This window comes from Dendrobium catenatum, unplaced genomic scaffold (genome assembly GCF_001605985.2).
Source record: "Dendrobium catenatum unplaced genomic scaffold, ASM160598v2 fragScaff_scaffold_47, whole genome shotgun sequence".
NCBI lineage: Eukaryota > Viridiplantae > Streptophyta > Magnoliopsida > Asparagales > Orchidaceae > Dendrobium > Dendrobium catenatum.
In genome coordinates, this window is record NW_021318509.1 from 117,191 (window position 1) to 132,117 (window position 14,927).

At 34.4% G+C, this 14,927-nt stretch overlaps 1 protein-coding gene across 2 annotated transcripts in view; it reads right to left on the bottom strand.

Moving 5' to 3' along the window:
- The window catches only part of LOC110105874 (protein CHROMATIN REMODELING 19), a 28,737-nt gene extending 15,888 nt beyond the window's left edge, over positions 1 to 12,849 (bottom strand). Inside the window, exons 1-5 of one of the 2 annotated variants that reach the window (XM_020835543.2) lie at positions 12,153 to 12,848; positions 11,944 to 12,061; positions 5,337 to 5,377; positions 5,001 to 5,251; positions 4,735 to 4,915 (exon numbers count right to left, since the gene is read on the bottom strand). In XM_020835543.2, the coding sequence (XP_020691202.1) occupies positions 4,735 to 4,915; positions 5,001 to 5,251; positions 5,337 to 5,377; positions 11,944 to 12,061; positions 12,153 to 12,704 (1,143 nt within the window). In that variant the 5' untranslated portion in view covers positions 12,705 to 12,848. Of the gene's footprint in view, positions 1 to 4,734; positions 4,916 to 5,000; positions 5,252 to 5,336; positions 5,378 to 11,943; positions 12,062 to 12,152 lie in introns of both variants that reach the window. The other variant, XM_020835544.2, reaches the window with a different exon arrangement.
- Positions 12,850 to 14,927: the final 2,078 nt, after the last annotated feature.

Sequence of the window (14,927 nt, forward strand, 5' to 3'; positions counted from 1 at the left end):
TACAAGCTTGAGTTAACCATAGTGACGTCCGTTATGCATTCTTACTTTTACCTAAATGCATTTTCAATTCAAATCCCATCATATCAACGACAATGCTTACTAAAATTATATGTAACATATAATATAACTTCCAAGGAATTATCTGGACAAAACCGTCTTAGGGATAGTCTATTTCATTACATGTGCGGGTTCTTGAATTGTGAGTTCAAATATTTGCTTCACATCTAAAAAGGTGAAACGTAATTTCAATTCTTAGAAGCTTCAAAGTTAATTATATTGCTGGTTTTAATGCTAAAAATAATAACAAAACAATTATTAGCATGAGTTAAGATCTCACTTGGTGAATAATGTAATAAGAGAATATCATGGAAATTAGGAGTAAATTTTCTATAAATTAAATTACAGAAAAAATTTTATATGAATCCAAATGTTGGGTACAACAACAACAACATCAAGCCTTTATCCCACTACTTGGGTCGGCTACATGAATCTTTTTTCTCCATTGTGGCCTATTAAAAGTAACACAATTTCTTAAATGATTCATGTCATAATTATTCGACAAGTTTTATGCTGCTTGTCGACTACCTAACGCAACCCTTCGCTTTTCTTATCCAGGACTTGGGACCTGGCAACGGCAGTGTTTGAATCCAAATGTTGGGTAATAAAGAAAAAAAATTGATAGCATAATTGAGCGTGTAAAAATGAAATCATCATGATGAATTTGAAAGAACTAGAATGAAAAGGAGTAGAACAAACATAACATTAATAGAAGTTGAGCAAAATAGAGTTAGCACATCGTGCAAAACTCAACAAGAATCAATGGTGAATAACCATAAAGCCGACATCAAATGATTGGGATAAGATTAATGACGATGATGAAGAGGAATGTAACGCACTGCTAAAGTCCTTCGTCAACCCTTCTCTCAACCATCTCATTTACCCTATGCCAATTTCTATTCCCTGCCTCTAAGCTATTATCCATATGAATTGGACGGTGAGCAAAGGAACTAGAAGTTTGGCATCAAGAATTTCAAGAATTGAAACAACATAGGAGCCAAAACCCTCAGGTACATGCTATATTATAAATTATAAGAATTAGAGAGGGTTAGCTCACTCCAACTAATCAATAATTATTTCCGACAATGCATTTAACAATAATTATTTCCTATAGTGAACTTAAACTGACGGTAGAGAACAATACACTGAAACTCAATGCAGCCCGGACAATCCAAAACAACAAAGTTTAAAGGATCAAAGTTTATACACATCACAGACATCTTCAAAAACTCTTCCATGAAAATAAAATGAAAAGTAGGACTCGACTGCTTTTAAACATTTAAACCAAACTACACTAAAATAAAAATTGTAGAAAAAGTAAAAATATGAAAAAACAATAAAAATTTATTGTTTAAATCTATATAAAATGTGAAGGTATATATAGACATTTCCAAGAGTCTTATAATAGAAATAAATGAAAGCTAATAACAGAAAAGGAAAAAACTCCTTGAGGGCTGCCAATGGGCAGGCACACGGATTATAATCTAAAGACTATAAGAGTATTGATTCAATGGTTAAAATATTAATTCATGGCTCAAGAATTCCTATCAAGATTAGTTGACTTGTAGGTTTCAGAATCTTTCAGCATTCCCCCTCAAACTGAATGGTTTAAATCTACAATTCCGAGATTGATTATAATATTTTTGAATGTGAAGTTGCAAAATCTTTTAGGAGAAGGTCAACTAGTTGATTTCCTATTGGCACATATGGAGTAAAATCAACATAATTTCGAGTTTCTTTTTTATAAAATACATATCCACATCCATATATTTGGTACGATCATGTTGCACGGATTATGAGCAAATGTTGAAAACAAATTTTTATCATTGTATATCTTCATTGATCCTTCCCATTTGATATTTAAATCTTCCCAAAAAATTTTGATGCATAGAAACTCACATATTCTTTGGGCAATAGCTCTAAATTCAGATTTAGCATTGGATCTTATGAGATGTCCTCCAAAAAACGTACAGCATCCAGCCACAATCTTCTATCTACTTATGATCCTGCATAATCTTCATCAATATACCTTTCAATTTATAAAATATGCTACCTTTTATATAAAATTCCTTTGCCTAGACTTGATCTTAGATATTTAAAAAATTTATAAGCAGCTTGAAAATGAGACTCTTTCAGTCTTATTGCAAAAGTTATGTCTAGACATGTGTGAGATAAATAGATCAATTTTCTAACTATTTTTGATATTATCCCTTGGTACTTCTTTTCCTTCATCATCTGCATTCCATTTTTTACTAGGTTCAGTTGAGGTTTCATAAGGTCTGCAATCAGTCATTTTTTATTCTTTCAGTAAATCTATAACATATTTTTATTAAGAGATGAATATTCCTTATTCTGATTGTGCAATTTTTCATGCTTAAAAAGCATTTGAGCTTGCCCAACTCCTTGATCTCAAATTCTTCAATAAAATTTTTCCTTACAGACTGTTTTTTCTCTATTGTCATCACCTGTAACAATTATATCGTCAATATGTACAATGTGAATTGAGATTATACTGTTAGTAGAGGTTTTATGAAGAAAGTATAATCCCCTTGACTTTATATGTATCCAGCTTCATTTTTTACTTTTGTAAATCTGTCAAACCTTCGAGATTATTTAAGTTCATATAGAGCATTTTCTAATGTGCACAATTTGTTTTTGTGAAAAAACTATCAAATAAAAACAGTGGATACATACAAACTTCTTCAACATTCCCATAAAAGAAAGCAATCTTTACACCATATTATTGCAAAGATCATCCACGATTGGTCATAAGAAAATTTTGGATATATATTACATTCATTTTCATAATAGGAGTAAAAATTTCTTGATAATTGATTCCATATAATTGAATATATCATTTAGCTATCAATCTTATTTTTTATTGCTACAGACTTTCATATGCTCAATATTTAACAGAAAAAAAAAACATTTCCATCATATAGTTTTCTTTCTTCTTAATAGTTTGTTGATCTCTTAAACGTATTTTTTTCAAAGCATTTATTTCTTTTCTCATGAAAACTTTTTAATTTTTGTTTTCAAGTGCTAAAATAGGGTTTGTGGTATTATAATAGAATTAGAGCTTATGCTTGGAAGGAAGGCTTTATGGGTAGGAAATATTTTTTGAAAAGATATGCACTGAAGATAGGATATAGAGGAGAATGCTTAAAAAAGTATTGATCATTGCTACCTATTAACAATTTCTAGCCTTGAGCTTGTTGGAGATTGGACTGGGCTTATTGCTTCTTGTATAGATTTGAAGGGGTATAGTGTTTGAATTTGTTAGAGTTTGTGTTGCTGGAATGTCAAAGTGAAAGAAAGATGTTTCATTATCTTACAACTGAGAGTTCTCCCCCTAATAATAAGTTTGTCTAAAAAAACTTTTATCTCATCAAAAGTGACATCTTTTGAAGTAAAAACTTTTTTAGTGACAGGATGATAACACTTATGTACTTTTTGAGTGAAGGTAAAGGCACATTTGAGGGCTCCATTACCAAATTTATCTCTGCATTGTTTGTGAATGTGGACATAAACAATGCATCCAAAGATTTTTGGTGGAATTTTTGGTAGAAAGTTATTTATGGGAAAAAATTCAGCTAGATAATTTAGGGGACTTTTGAAATCAACCACTCTAGAGAGTATTCTATTGATTAGGCATGCAGCCGTTAGGACTGCTTTTACCCTGTATCTTTTTTATGCTTGATTCTGGAAAAGAGAAGTCTTAGTAACTTCCATAACATGGTGATTTATCCTTTCCATCAGAGTGTCAGGATAATATGATTAGTGGATGATGCTTTCTTTATGGAAGAAAGATGATAATATGTGATTAAAAAATCACAAGAATTATCAGTTCAAAATACCTTGATGTTAGTATTGAATTTTTTTTTTTAATTACGACAATAAAAAAGGAGAGAAATATTACAACAACAAAATTTTATTTGATAAGATATACAGTGAATGAGGCTTGTAGCCCATGGAGTTCTCCCTAGTTTCATTTTCATCATTCATGAAAGTTGACTCCTAAAAAGGGAAGTCAGAGAAATCAAATATAATGAAGATAAGGAAAAATCTTTAATAAGAGGAAGAAAAGGAGAATAAATGTTGGGAGAATAATACCCTAACCTCACTCTAAAATTGTGTCAAAACAAAGAAATATGAAAAAAAAAACTACTTTGAATTTTATTCTTTGATTCTATACAAAATGTGGAAGTATATATAGATTTTGTCAAAAGCCTTAAAATGGAAACAAATCAAAGCTAATTAACAAAAAAAAGAGGAAAATGATCCCCAAGAGAGGTCAACCGCTAGAAGAGAAAGGCGAGGTGCATAGATTGCAATCTAAAAGTTATAATAGGATCAATCCAACAATTAGAACCATTAATTCAAGTGCTCAAGACTCCCAACCAAGATTGATAGATTTGGGGGTCCCACTATCTTTTTACAAAAATAGTATAATGTCTACAAATAATCTCCATGATAACAAAGGTAATAGAACCTTTTCCCCTTACCCCAATCATGCACCACTAAGATATGCATCATATGATAAATACTTAAGCTTGTAGAAAGAAAAACTAAAAGAGTACATTTGTATGGAAGAATCAATAAGAAAATTCAAATAACATAACTACTACAGAAACATTAGCAGGAATAAAAAAGACAAAATAGCAAAGGTGAATATACATGCAAATCATTTTGAAGAGGTGTTCCGGTCAACATTAGACGTTGTCGAGCACCTTTTGCAACTGACATAAGATTTTTCCATCGAAAACTATTTTTATCTTTCATAACATGAGCTTCATCTAAAATTATGCAGCTCCATTGCCACCGTTTCAATACCTTACGGTCATCTTTCTGCTGTGAACTGCGAGAAAAAGCAGTGTAGGTAGGCATTTAAGGACAAGCCAATACTTAAATAGCATATAATGATAAGAAAAGAATTTGCAAACCTGCGTCTTTCAAAAAGCGAGTAACATGAAAGCATTACATTGAAAGGTGGTGGCAAACCAGCTTTGCCCATAGAACTTAATTCTTTTGAATAGACCGCCCTTCCAGCTCCATGGAATAAGATAACAGAAAATGTTGGGCACCATCTTTTCAATTCTCTCTCCCAGTTCTCTAAAACAGAAGCTGGGCATACAATCAAATGGGGACCAGGATCATCATTTAGGTGCTTCAACAAAGTTAAGTATGTAACTGCCTGTAGACACGGCAAAAATCAAAACATTTTGGATACAAATGAAAAAACTAGCCAAATTTCTCTTCAATATTTAAGCCCAATTTACCTGCACAGTCTTACCAAGCCCCATTTCATCCGCCAATATGGCTGCACAAAACAAACAATTAGTAAAAAATATTTAATTCAAGGTAAGTGAGCTGTGAACTAAAAGATCTATATTTAGTATCTAATGAAGCCTCGCATTTGATGAAAAAAAAAATACCCGATAGTAGAATAAATGAAATGAAATAAATATAAAATGCTAAGCTTGGTTATTAGAGGAATCTTATAGAAGCAAATCAATTCATAGACAAAACCAGAAGTAAAAAAAAGGGGGAAAAGGCAGTAAATAAAAACACAACTATTGCCAACAGAAATAAAACTCATTGGCAATTATCACAGAACAATTGAACCGTTAAAACTTCAATAAGCATGATCTCTCTAATATTTCCATGATAAGATGCCCAAATAATAATCATAGATGATTTTTGGCGATCTTACAGGAAGTTCCTAATAGATATTAAATGCTTCCTTTTAAAACTTAAAAAGCCTCCAAAATCATTGAATCTTTGGAGTTTTTTTTATCTATTAGAGACTCCTAAGAATATCAGAAGGCCTATGTTGGATGTGTTGCCTGATTTGACTTGGTTCTATAGTAATTCTCCTCTTTTGAGTTTGCCAAAATGGATGAGGCCCTGGCTTTTTATCATTTTCTTCCGCAAATTAGTTAGAGGATGATATGTTTTGGAGATCAAATCAGCACCCAAAACAGCCACTAGAACGAAATCAGCACTAAACAGCGAAAAACAGTCACCAAAATCAAGAGAAAACAGCAATGGTATGCAAGAACACACTAATAAAGCTGAAATAATAATCTTCAATCAAAGAAACACAAGATAGAATTGATTCACTGTTCGAGAAGTGAATCGGCTCTCCCCAAATTTCCTATCAGCAACTAGAAACCCAAAATCACCTAAGAAAAACTAATTCAAAAAATTCTTCACATAATCCCTCCCACATACAAACTTTCCCCCTTAAAATCAGCCCTAATCCCGCCATAAATGCACCTCACATTTCCTCTAATGATCTCCTATAGGTTTGAAATGAGGTGCTAGGACCCACAAAACAAGAGCCTTTTTTCTCTTGAAATGAGGTGGGGTCCACAAATGTATCAGAGGGCAGCTCTTCAAGCTCCATCTATAATAGAGGTTTCTACACTTTCGACAGTTCTTACTAAATTGCTTTTTGAAAGACAAATTTTTTCCACCTATTGGAAGTCTTCGTGTAGCTAAAAGTACAACATTGTGCAACTATGCAATCTCGACCAATCCTTCATTTCCTTCACTTAGTTTTAGTAAATTGGCAAATTTAGTAGCAATGTGTTGGAGATGCATCTTGCTTCTTGATCAGCTTTTGCATATACATGTCACTTTCTTTGCTCGTGGTAAAGAGATCATGACTTCTCCTTCTTCGACAAGCCAAACCAACAACAAACGGGATTTCTGACTGTATTGATAACTCTACATGCTTATCCTATTGTTAGCACATCTGTTATAAGTATATTGTATGCTTTTTCTAAGTAGAAAGATTTTTTTTGCATCATTTGTACGTTGACATCATCATTTTTATATAGATACGAGCTGCCAAAGATATCTTGACAAATGTCACATGGACCCACCAAGCATAACATCTCATTGATTTTTAATTTTTTATAAACTTCAAATGACACTGTAGATCAATCTTCATCTTAACTCTCTTCGGAATCCAACTCAACTAAAAAGCAATGATATGGAGTATAGTGGGCAATCCCAATTTATGTATCCAATTTAAAAGAAAAGGATAGATTCTTTTGGCTGCTAATTGATGCGTTGATCACCTCTTACTTCATCTACATCCACGGGGTGCAAAAATCCTCTCGTGTGCTCCCTATTCGTAGGCAATTTACAGCCATAATTAAAAAAATCAGACCGAACCAGCCGATTTAACCGTGAGCAATCAGATGGCCAGTCTGAACCAGCATAAGAATCGGCTTTGCATCAACGCCATCATCTTGGCCCAACTGAGATCGAAGATTAAGAGCACACATAGTTAATTTGCAATTTAAAAATAAAGTCCTAAGATATACATCATCAATGTTTATACCTACACAAAATTTATTCCCAAAATAAATGCCTAATGTAGGAACTTTGTGGCACAAATTATTCTTAGTGTTGCCTCAAATTGTGCTACTTCTTCCACCTACCTTCTACATACCCCATTGGATAGGGTTTTTAAAAATAAATTGCAAGAATAACCTTCAGGTCACCTCCTGATAATTAGTTATCTAAAGATTGGCATTTCAACATGCTAAGGTCTGATGGCTTAACTTTAGACAAAGGCAACATTGTCATTGGTGCCATACCCACATAAGGTGAAGATTCCAACTGACTGATTCATGCATCGAGCTTCTCAGCATCAACAACCTCATCATAAGTAGGAATCTCTCCTTTGGCTTCCTCTTTGCATGGACATATCCTTCCTTAACAAGTGGTAATCATTGTCTCATCTTCATCCTCTCCATTTATGTTTGCATCCATCATGGAAGAAGGAGAATTATGACCCACTAGTCACAATGATTGTTGTTAGCATTTCATCCACACAATCATGGTAGCCAGCTTAGGCTAGCCACTTGATCGATTAAATTTGGTGTAAAATCAATGTTAGCCACTGATTGGATTTCTATTACTTCTTCTCATATTTCTCTTAACCTTTAATAGTCTTCAAGACAAGACGCAGCTATCTTCAATCTTCATATCACTTCTTCATTTGTATCACGTCAAGGATCATTGCTCTAGTACCAAATTGATCAATAGCCAACTCAACATTATTATGTAAGCATATAATGAGATCCCGTTTCATATTTGAAAGGGCCTTTAGAAAATTTTTCTGGAGGATTCCTATTGATCTATCAAAATATCAAAGATACATCAAGTGTTGTTTCAAGCTGTAGATGACTTCCCTTCACTGTTTTCTCCTACTTGCTGTGGCCAGCAAGTTTTCTCTCTGTTTTGTAGTCATCTTTCACTGGAAGGCAAGCCAACCGCTAAATTCTGCCTCTGGATTACTGTACAACAGCAAAACAGCAGCAAACACAACAGCAGAACAGCAGTGGAAAGCAAATTGTTCAGCAGCATCACACAGCCAATTGGCAATGCTACAGTATAAATGAAACAGGAGAGACAGCAGCATGGGTGTTAAGGGTTTCAACTACAGGACCTGCAAAGGTCTTCTTGCAGGTTTTACCTACAAGAAAAGGAAAATGGAAGGCAACGTCCTAGCAGAAGGAAAGGAAAATAAAAGAAAGAATTTTTAGGACGAAAGAATGTTTTGGGAGACTACAATTTCCCATAGAAGCTAATGGGAATTTTGACAATAAAAGTTTTGGGAGACTAAGAATAAAGTTTCATTCAATCCAAACTGAATTTTAGAATACAACTTGATATTTATTTATAGAGACCCAAGGAAATCTAAAACTTCATTCAAATTCAAAGCAAAATAATAAAAAAATTAAACCTCACAAGTGGTTAACAACCCTTGGATTCTCTCCTTAAAAAATGATCTACCCTTGAGATAAATAGGAGAAATTTGTGGAATGAATATTGGGTCCCCCCTCCTTAGAATTTAAAATTGCAACTTTGTAATTAAGCCCCTCCGCAATTTAAATTAGTAAATTTATTATTTCAATATTAATTTTGCAAATTTTCCAAGAGCATCCTAGAACATAGTTCCCCAGTTTTGGTCGTTTTGTATTCTAAATCAATTTTTTTCCTTCTTTTATATATTTGATCTTTACTCTCTTTTCTTTCTCCTTGCAAACATGGACCTTTGATCTATGATGCACCGACACGCCTCTTAAAGAGGGTATACAGTGTCGGACACGTGTCAGACACGGACACGCGTCGGACACGGCATGGACATGTGTCCGACACGGCATTGGAGTGCCGCAATTTAAAAAATTAAAATCAGACACGCATGTCCGGTTATTAAATGATAAAATCATTCGTTCTATTTAGCCTTTTCCGCGAACTAGAAGCCCTATTTTTCCGATCCACGAAAGAAATCTTCTAGGGCGGACCAGGAGAGCTCGCAGTCGATGCCAAACAAAGCCCGCTGCCTTCGCCTCCCGTTCCTTCGTCATCTCTGCTCGAGCCGAGGCCAAGCAGAGCTTGTCTTTCCCATTCCTTCATTCTTGAGTGATTTCTGCGGTCATCCGAGGCAAAGTTCGCAATCAAGGCCAAACAGAGCACCTTCTGCGCGCAAGAGAGCCAAGACCTGTAAGTGAATTTCGCCATTTCTTCTCTTCATTGTTGAAAAGTCTAATGCACATGCTCAGTACCGCTCAGTACATGCTCGGTACCGCTTAATATATGCTCGGTACCGCTCAGTACATGCTCGGTACTGCTCAATATATGCTCAGTACATGCTCGATACCATTCAGCACATGCTCGATACTACTCAATATATGCTCGGTATCGCTTTGTACATGCTCGGTACCGCTCAATACATGCTCGATACCGCTCAATATATGCTCGATACCGCTCAGTACATGCTCGGTACTGCTCAATATATGCTCGGTACTGCTAGGTACATACTCGGTATCTTCTCATACAAACAACTTACGAACTTTAAAAACCATTCTTGAAGATAGGTGAAGCAAAAGCAACATACCTTTGCATTGTTTGGCTCATGCATTAAATCCAAAGTATATTTATATTCATCTTTTAAATTAATTTAAATTTGTTGGTAAATGAACAGATAATTTTATATGTTTTGTATTATTTGAAGGTATTCAAGTAAAGAATGACTTTAAGAAGACCCTCAACGTGTCTCACCACAAAAAATTTAGAAGTTTCAAATATGAGAAAGATATGTCTGAAAAGATATTTCCCAAATAAGGAGGCGAGAAGAAAAATTAATAAAGAACTTGCAAAGTTCTTTAGATATTTAGAGGATTTTGGTGATCAAGAATCTTTAGTTGATAAATGGATGATAGATCCAAAAATGTGGTGGTTGATTCATGGAGCTTCAGCACCGCTTCTTCAAACAATAGCAATAAAACTTCTTGGTCAAGTATCATCCTCTTCCTGTTGTGAGAGAAATTGGAGCACATACTCATTTATTCAATCAATGAAGAGGAATAAAATAACTCCACAACGTGCTGAAGATTTAATTTATGTGCATACAAATCTTTGTCTTCTATCAAGAAAAATCCCACTTTATATGGCAGGTGATAACAAGATGTGGGATGATGCTGGAGATAGGTTCGAGTGTCTTGATGATATGGGATTATTGGAGGTTGCAAATCTTTCTCTAGATGAACCAGAGTTGGAAGCAATGATATTCAATGATGATGATATTGAAGGCCAAAGACCAACATCTGAATCTATTTCTATCATTCCCTCTATTGAGTAGTTGGACCTTCATATTGTATTAAATTATTTTTTGCTTATATTTTTGTGGTTGTATTAGACATTTTGTACTAAACATCTTTATGTTATAAGCTAAACAAGTTATCATGAAATTGATTTATTATTGCTTGTCATTTTTACTATAATATCATCTTAATTTATATATATTATATTAAAAAATTATTATGTCGTGTCCATGCCGCACCCGTGTCCTATATTTTTATAAATTGTCGTGTCCGTGTCGTGTCGTGTCCGTGTCGTCGTGACCGTGTCGGTGCATCCTAGCCTTTGATTAGGTTGTGATGATCCACTGTCGATCATTTGATGGATATCAATAACTTGAAAAAAAGCTTCTTATGTTTTTCATTAGGAGTAATCTTGATCCTAGCAAGAATCCTAGAATATGGTGGTCAAATTCATACCTTCTAGAGGTGGAATAATAGACTAGCTCTATGTTTTTCTCCTCCCTTTACATGCACAAATTTTTGTTGTCTTCTAAAGAAGAAAGCATCCCGATGCTACAAACATAAACTATCCAATATTGCATAGCATACACTTAGTGATAAAACTTCATAGACTACCTCATCAGAAAAAATGTCAAGAAAAAGCAAACTTAAGAGTACATTGCCTAGTGACCTAATAAACATTACTCTTTTGAAACCAACTCCGTTTATAAGGTTTTGGATGCTTGGTAGAGACTAGACCTAGTTTCTTAACCAAAACTTCAGATATAAAATTCTTTTCGATCCTGTGTCCAAAATAGCATTGAGGATGGTAAAATTTACCTAAAGCTTAAGGGAAAAAGTTACTCCCAAAGTTCCTCACTGCATGTGCATACTGCATACAACATCAACAACATGTTTCTTTAGTAATGGTAGCTTTTTCAAGGCGTGTTTTTTTTAGTCATTCATCAAATTCATATTTTTAGCGCCAATTCTTATTATTAGCAGCAAATGCAACAAAAGACAGTAATAAAACGTTAATGGAAGGTTGTTAGGCAATAAAATATAGGGAAATTTACATCCATACCACTTTATTTCATGCTATTTACATATCTAACACCCAAAACATTAATATTACATGCCTATCACCTATATACAACTTAAATATCAAATATACCACTCCTATTCATTTCTACCATTCATAAAATCCTATAAACTTAAATATATCATTCCATGCACCCAAATTTGTTCTAAAATCTATATACACTGATTATACCGGACTTACCTCCGCCAATTTTCTTCCTGTACAACAATAAGAGAAAATTTACGCCAACAAGCTGATAAGGCTTCAGATTCGGCTCAAAGCCCAAATCTTCACTAGAACAAGCTTCATCAATATCATCCTGTTAGCCCACATAAGAGGAATAAATACCAACAACACAGTTCTCCCCACAGACATAATAAACTATGCTTTCCAAAATTATCAGTCAGTACCTGAGTAACAATCCTAATAGAAGAAGCCTCCACCTCCGCATACCTATCAATAGCTGAAACAGAGGAGCCATATAGCTCCCGCCTCAAATCCACCGATATCTTTGAGCACTTGTGCAAGGCCCTGCCGACTACATCGAACTCCTTATCCTCCCATTTTTCTTCTTCCTCCTCTTCCTCCTCTGAACCAAATGAAAACTCTTCATCATCATCCTTCTCTACCGACTGGACTTCAATAACATCATCCCAACCCTCGGGATCGCTGTCCTCGTCCACAACGTACCGCCGACCCCGACTGTTCCGCGTTGCTCGAGTGGCCGGCAACCCGTTCCGCTTCCCCACCTCCTCGTCTTCGTCTTCATCGTCATCATCCAAGTTCACCACGTTCGTCGAACCGATGCCGTTCTGGTGTAAGAAGGCATTCTGTTGAGGACGATAAGCGAAGGATTCAATTGACGGAGAAGAAGAAGTCCTTCCCTTCTTCAGAACCTTCGAGGGATTAAAGGAGTGGTTCTCCCACTCCTCGTCGGAGATCTCGTCGAAGGCGCGCCTCATATGGGCCTATGACTGGTCTGTGGTCGGATCAAGAGAGCACGGGAAGAGCTAGGTCTTAATGTCTTATACTGCTAAAAGAGCTCGTGGAATTGGGACGCTAACGTGCGAACCTGATGGAGATTGTCCAGTACAGCGAGCAAGGACAGGATTTGTTCCCTAGTGATCAAAAAGACACATATTTGCTATTATAAGATGGATCTAGGTTAATATTCATATAATATCAAAATTATATTAAAATATATGCATAACAAGATATAATTTATTTTAAACTAATCAATAATTATATTAATCTTAATGTTAACAAAGAAATCAAAAGTATTAAGAGGTTGTTTGGTTGGTTGGATTGTGTAATGTATTTAAATAACATGCATTTCAATAATTTAACTATTTGGTTGGATGAATTTGAAATGTAATATAATTTATTTATGAATTTTCTCTATCATTGTAGCTGCAAACTTGTACCAGACACAATCGCTTGCTGTCATCATCGACTGCCACTAGTTTGTCGCTATGACCATCAGCCACCAAGTCATTGCCACTGCCACTAGTTGCTCACCAATATTTGTTGTCAACTATTTCCACCACTTATAGCTTGCATAACCTATTTGTCATCAACTGCCCATTGTTATCATCACCAGCGCTACTAGTCATCATCACCATCCATCGACCACCACCATCATTAGATTTTATACTATAGGTTGTTTGCTTAGAAGTAAAATGAGTGTAAAGAAAAGTGAATGCAAGGGTTTTGAAAAATTCAGTGTTTGGTTGAATGAATAAGAAATGCAAAGTAAATTATATTAAATATAATATAGAATAATATGGCTCATTTTTAGGTAAATGATTCTCACATTTTTTAGGTAGACGATATCCATATAAAAGTTGTTTTTTGAATTCGCTTTCAGGAGGTTTTAGTCATATGAAGTACCGGCAATATATTCGTCGATCATTTCTATCAGAAAGCCCGACAAAATTTGCAGGTGGATAATCTGTCAAAATTTTCAACGGATTTAACGCTAAAAAGGTTGTTGAAATTACCGGCGAGTCTGACTGCTAATCCGCCGGAATAGTCGACAGATTTCTTCCGCCATAAAGCTCATTCTTATTTGTCATATTGAGGTTTCTGGTAGATTATCCGCCAAAAATCCACTGAAAACTTGTAGCATAAAAAAAAAAGCGACACATTTTCTTAATTATTATATAACATAACAATCCTGCAATCATAAAGGTCATAGATGCACAGAAAAGTAAAACATTTTACTAACTCTTACATCATTTTGCTTTCTTTTCATCTCAGATTTTGCTTTAAATTTTGATGCATTGAAATAGCGGCATATAATCTCTGATAAAATCATCTTTGTAGTATAACATGCATCCATTAACACATTAATCTATTTTTGTATATGTCAAACAAGGTTTGAAAACTATTTTTTTAGTCTGATATAAATCTGTAGTAATTATGTCATATTGATCTCCTTAAGCAACCCAACGAATTGATTTAAACATTTATAGAGGATATTATATTTTATCTTGATGCTTAACATCTTCACACCATCAAATAACTTTGAGTGAGTAGTTCACCCCTTTCAAATTAGTGTTGAGCAGCATGCAATAAATCATAGAACTTGTGTGCATTCTTATTTGGTGACTCTTCTATATATTATTCAAATTATGTCTCAGTTGCATCCTCGAGCATTCAGATGTTTTATTCCTCAACTATATTTTAACTTGTAGATGGGTCGCATCAAGAGTCAAAATGTGGCTCATACTCATCATGAGAAGTTCAATATCAATATTTTAGTATGAATCCTCTCCGATATAGATCAACAATTACCTCATTTGGTGTGAGTTACATTCGATTTTTATGTTTAGAACACTGACAATAAAACCTTCCATCCGAGATAAAGCAATGAAGTTGACAAGCTGTCAATAAAAGAAATTAACCTCATTAACGAACTCATCTCTTAAAATCTTATGTCCTTACACCAATCGATTATACATCTAACATCTTTGATTTCTAATATCCATAATATGAAAAATTTATCGTACACCTAATATGAAGTTATTAAAGATTGTTTTTGTAACTTGTGATTTGGAGATACTATTAATTACAGTTAGCTATTCTCATTGAATTTTCATTATTTTTTTTATAAAATTATCAAAGAGTTGTTGCAAACATTATGCTAGCAATGTTGTCATGCCTTTCTTCATAACAAATTAGGT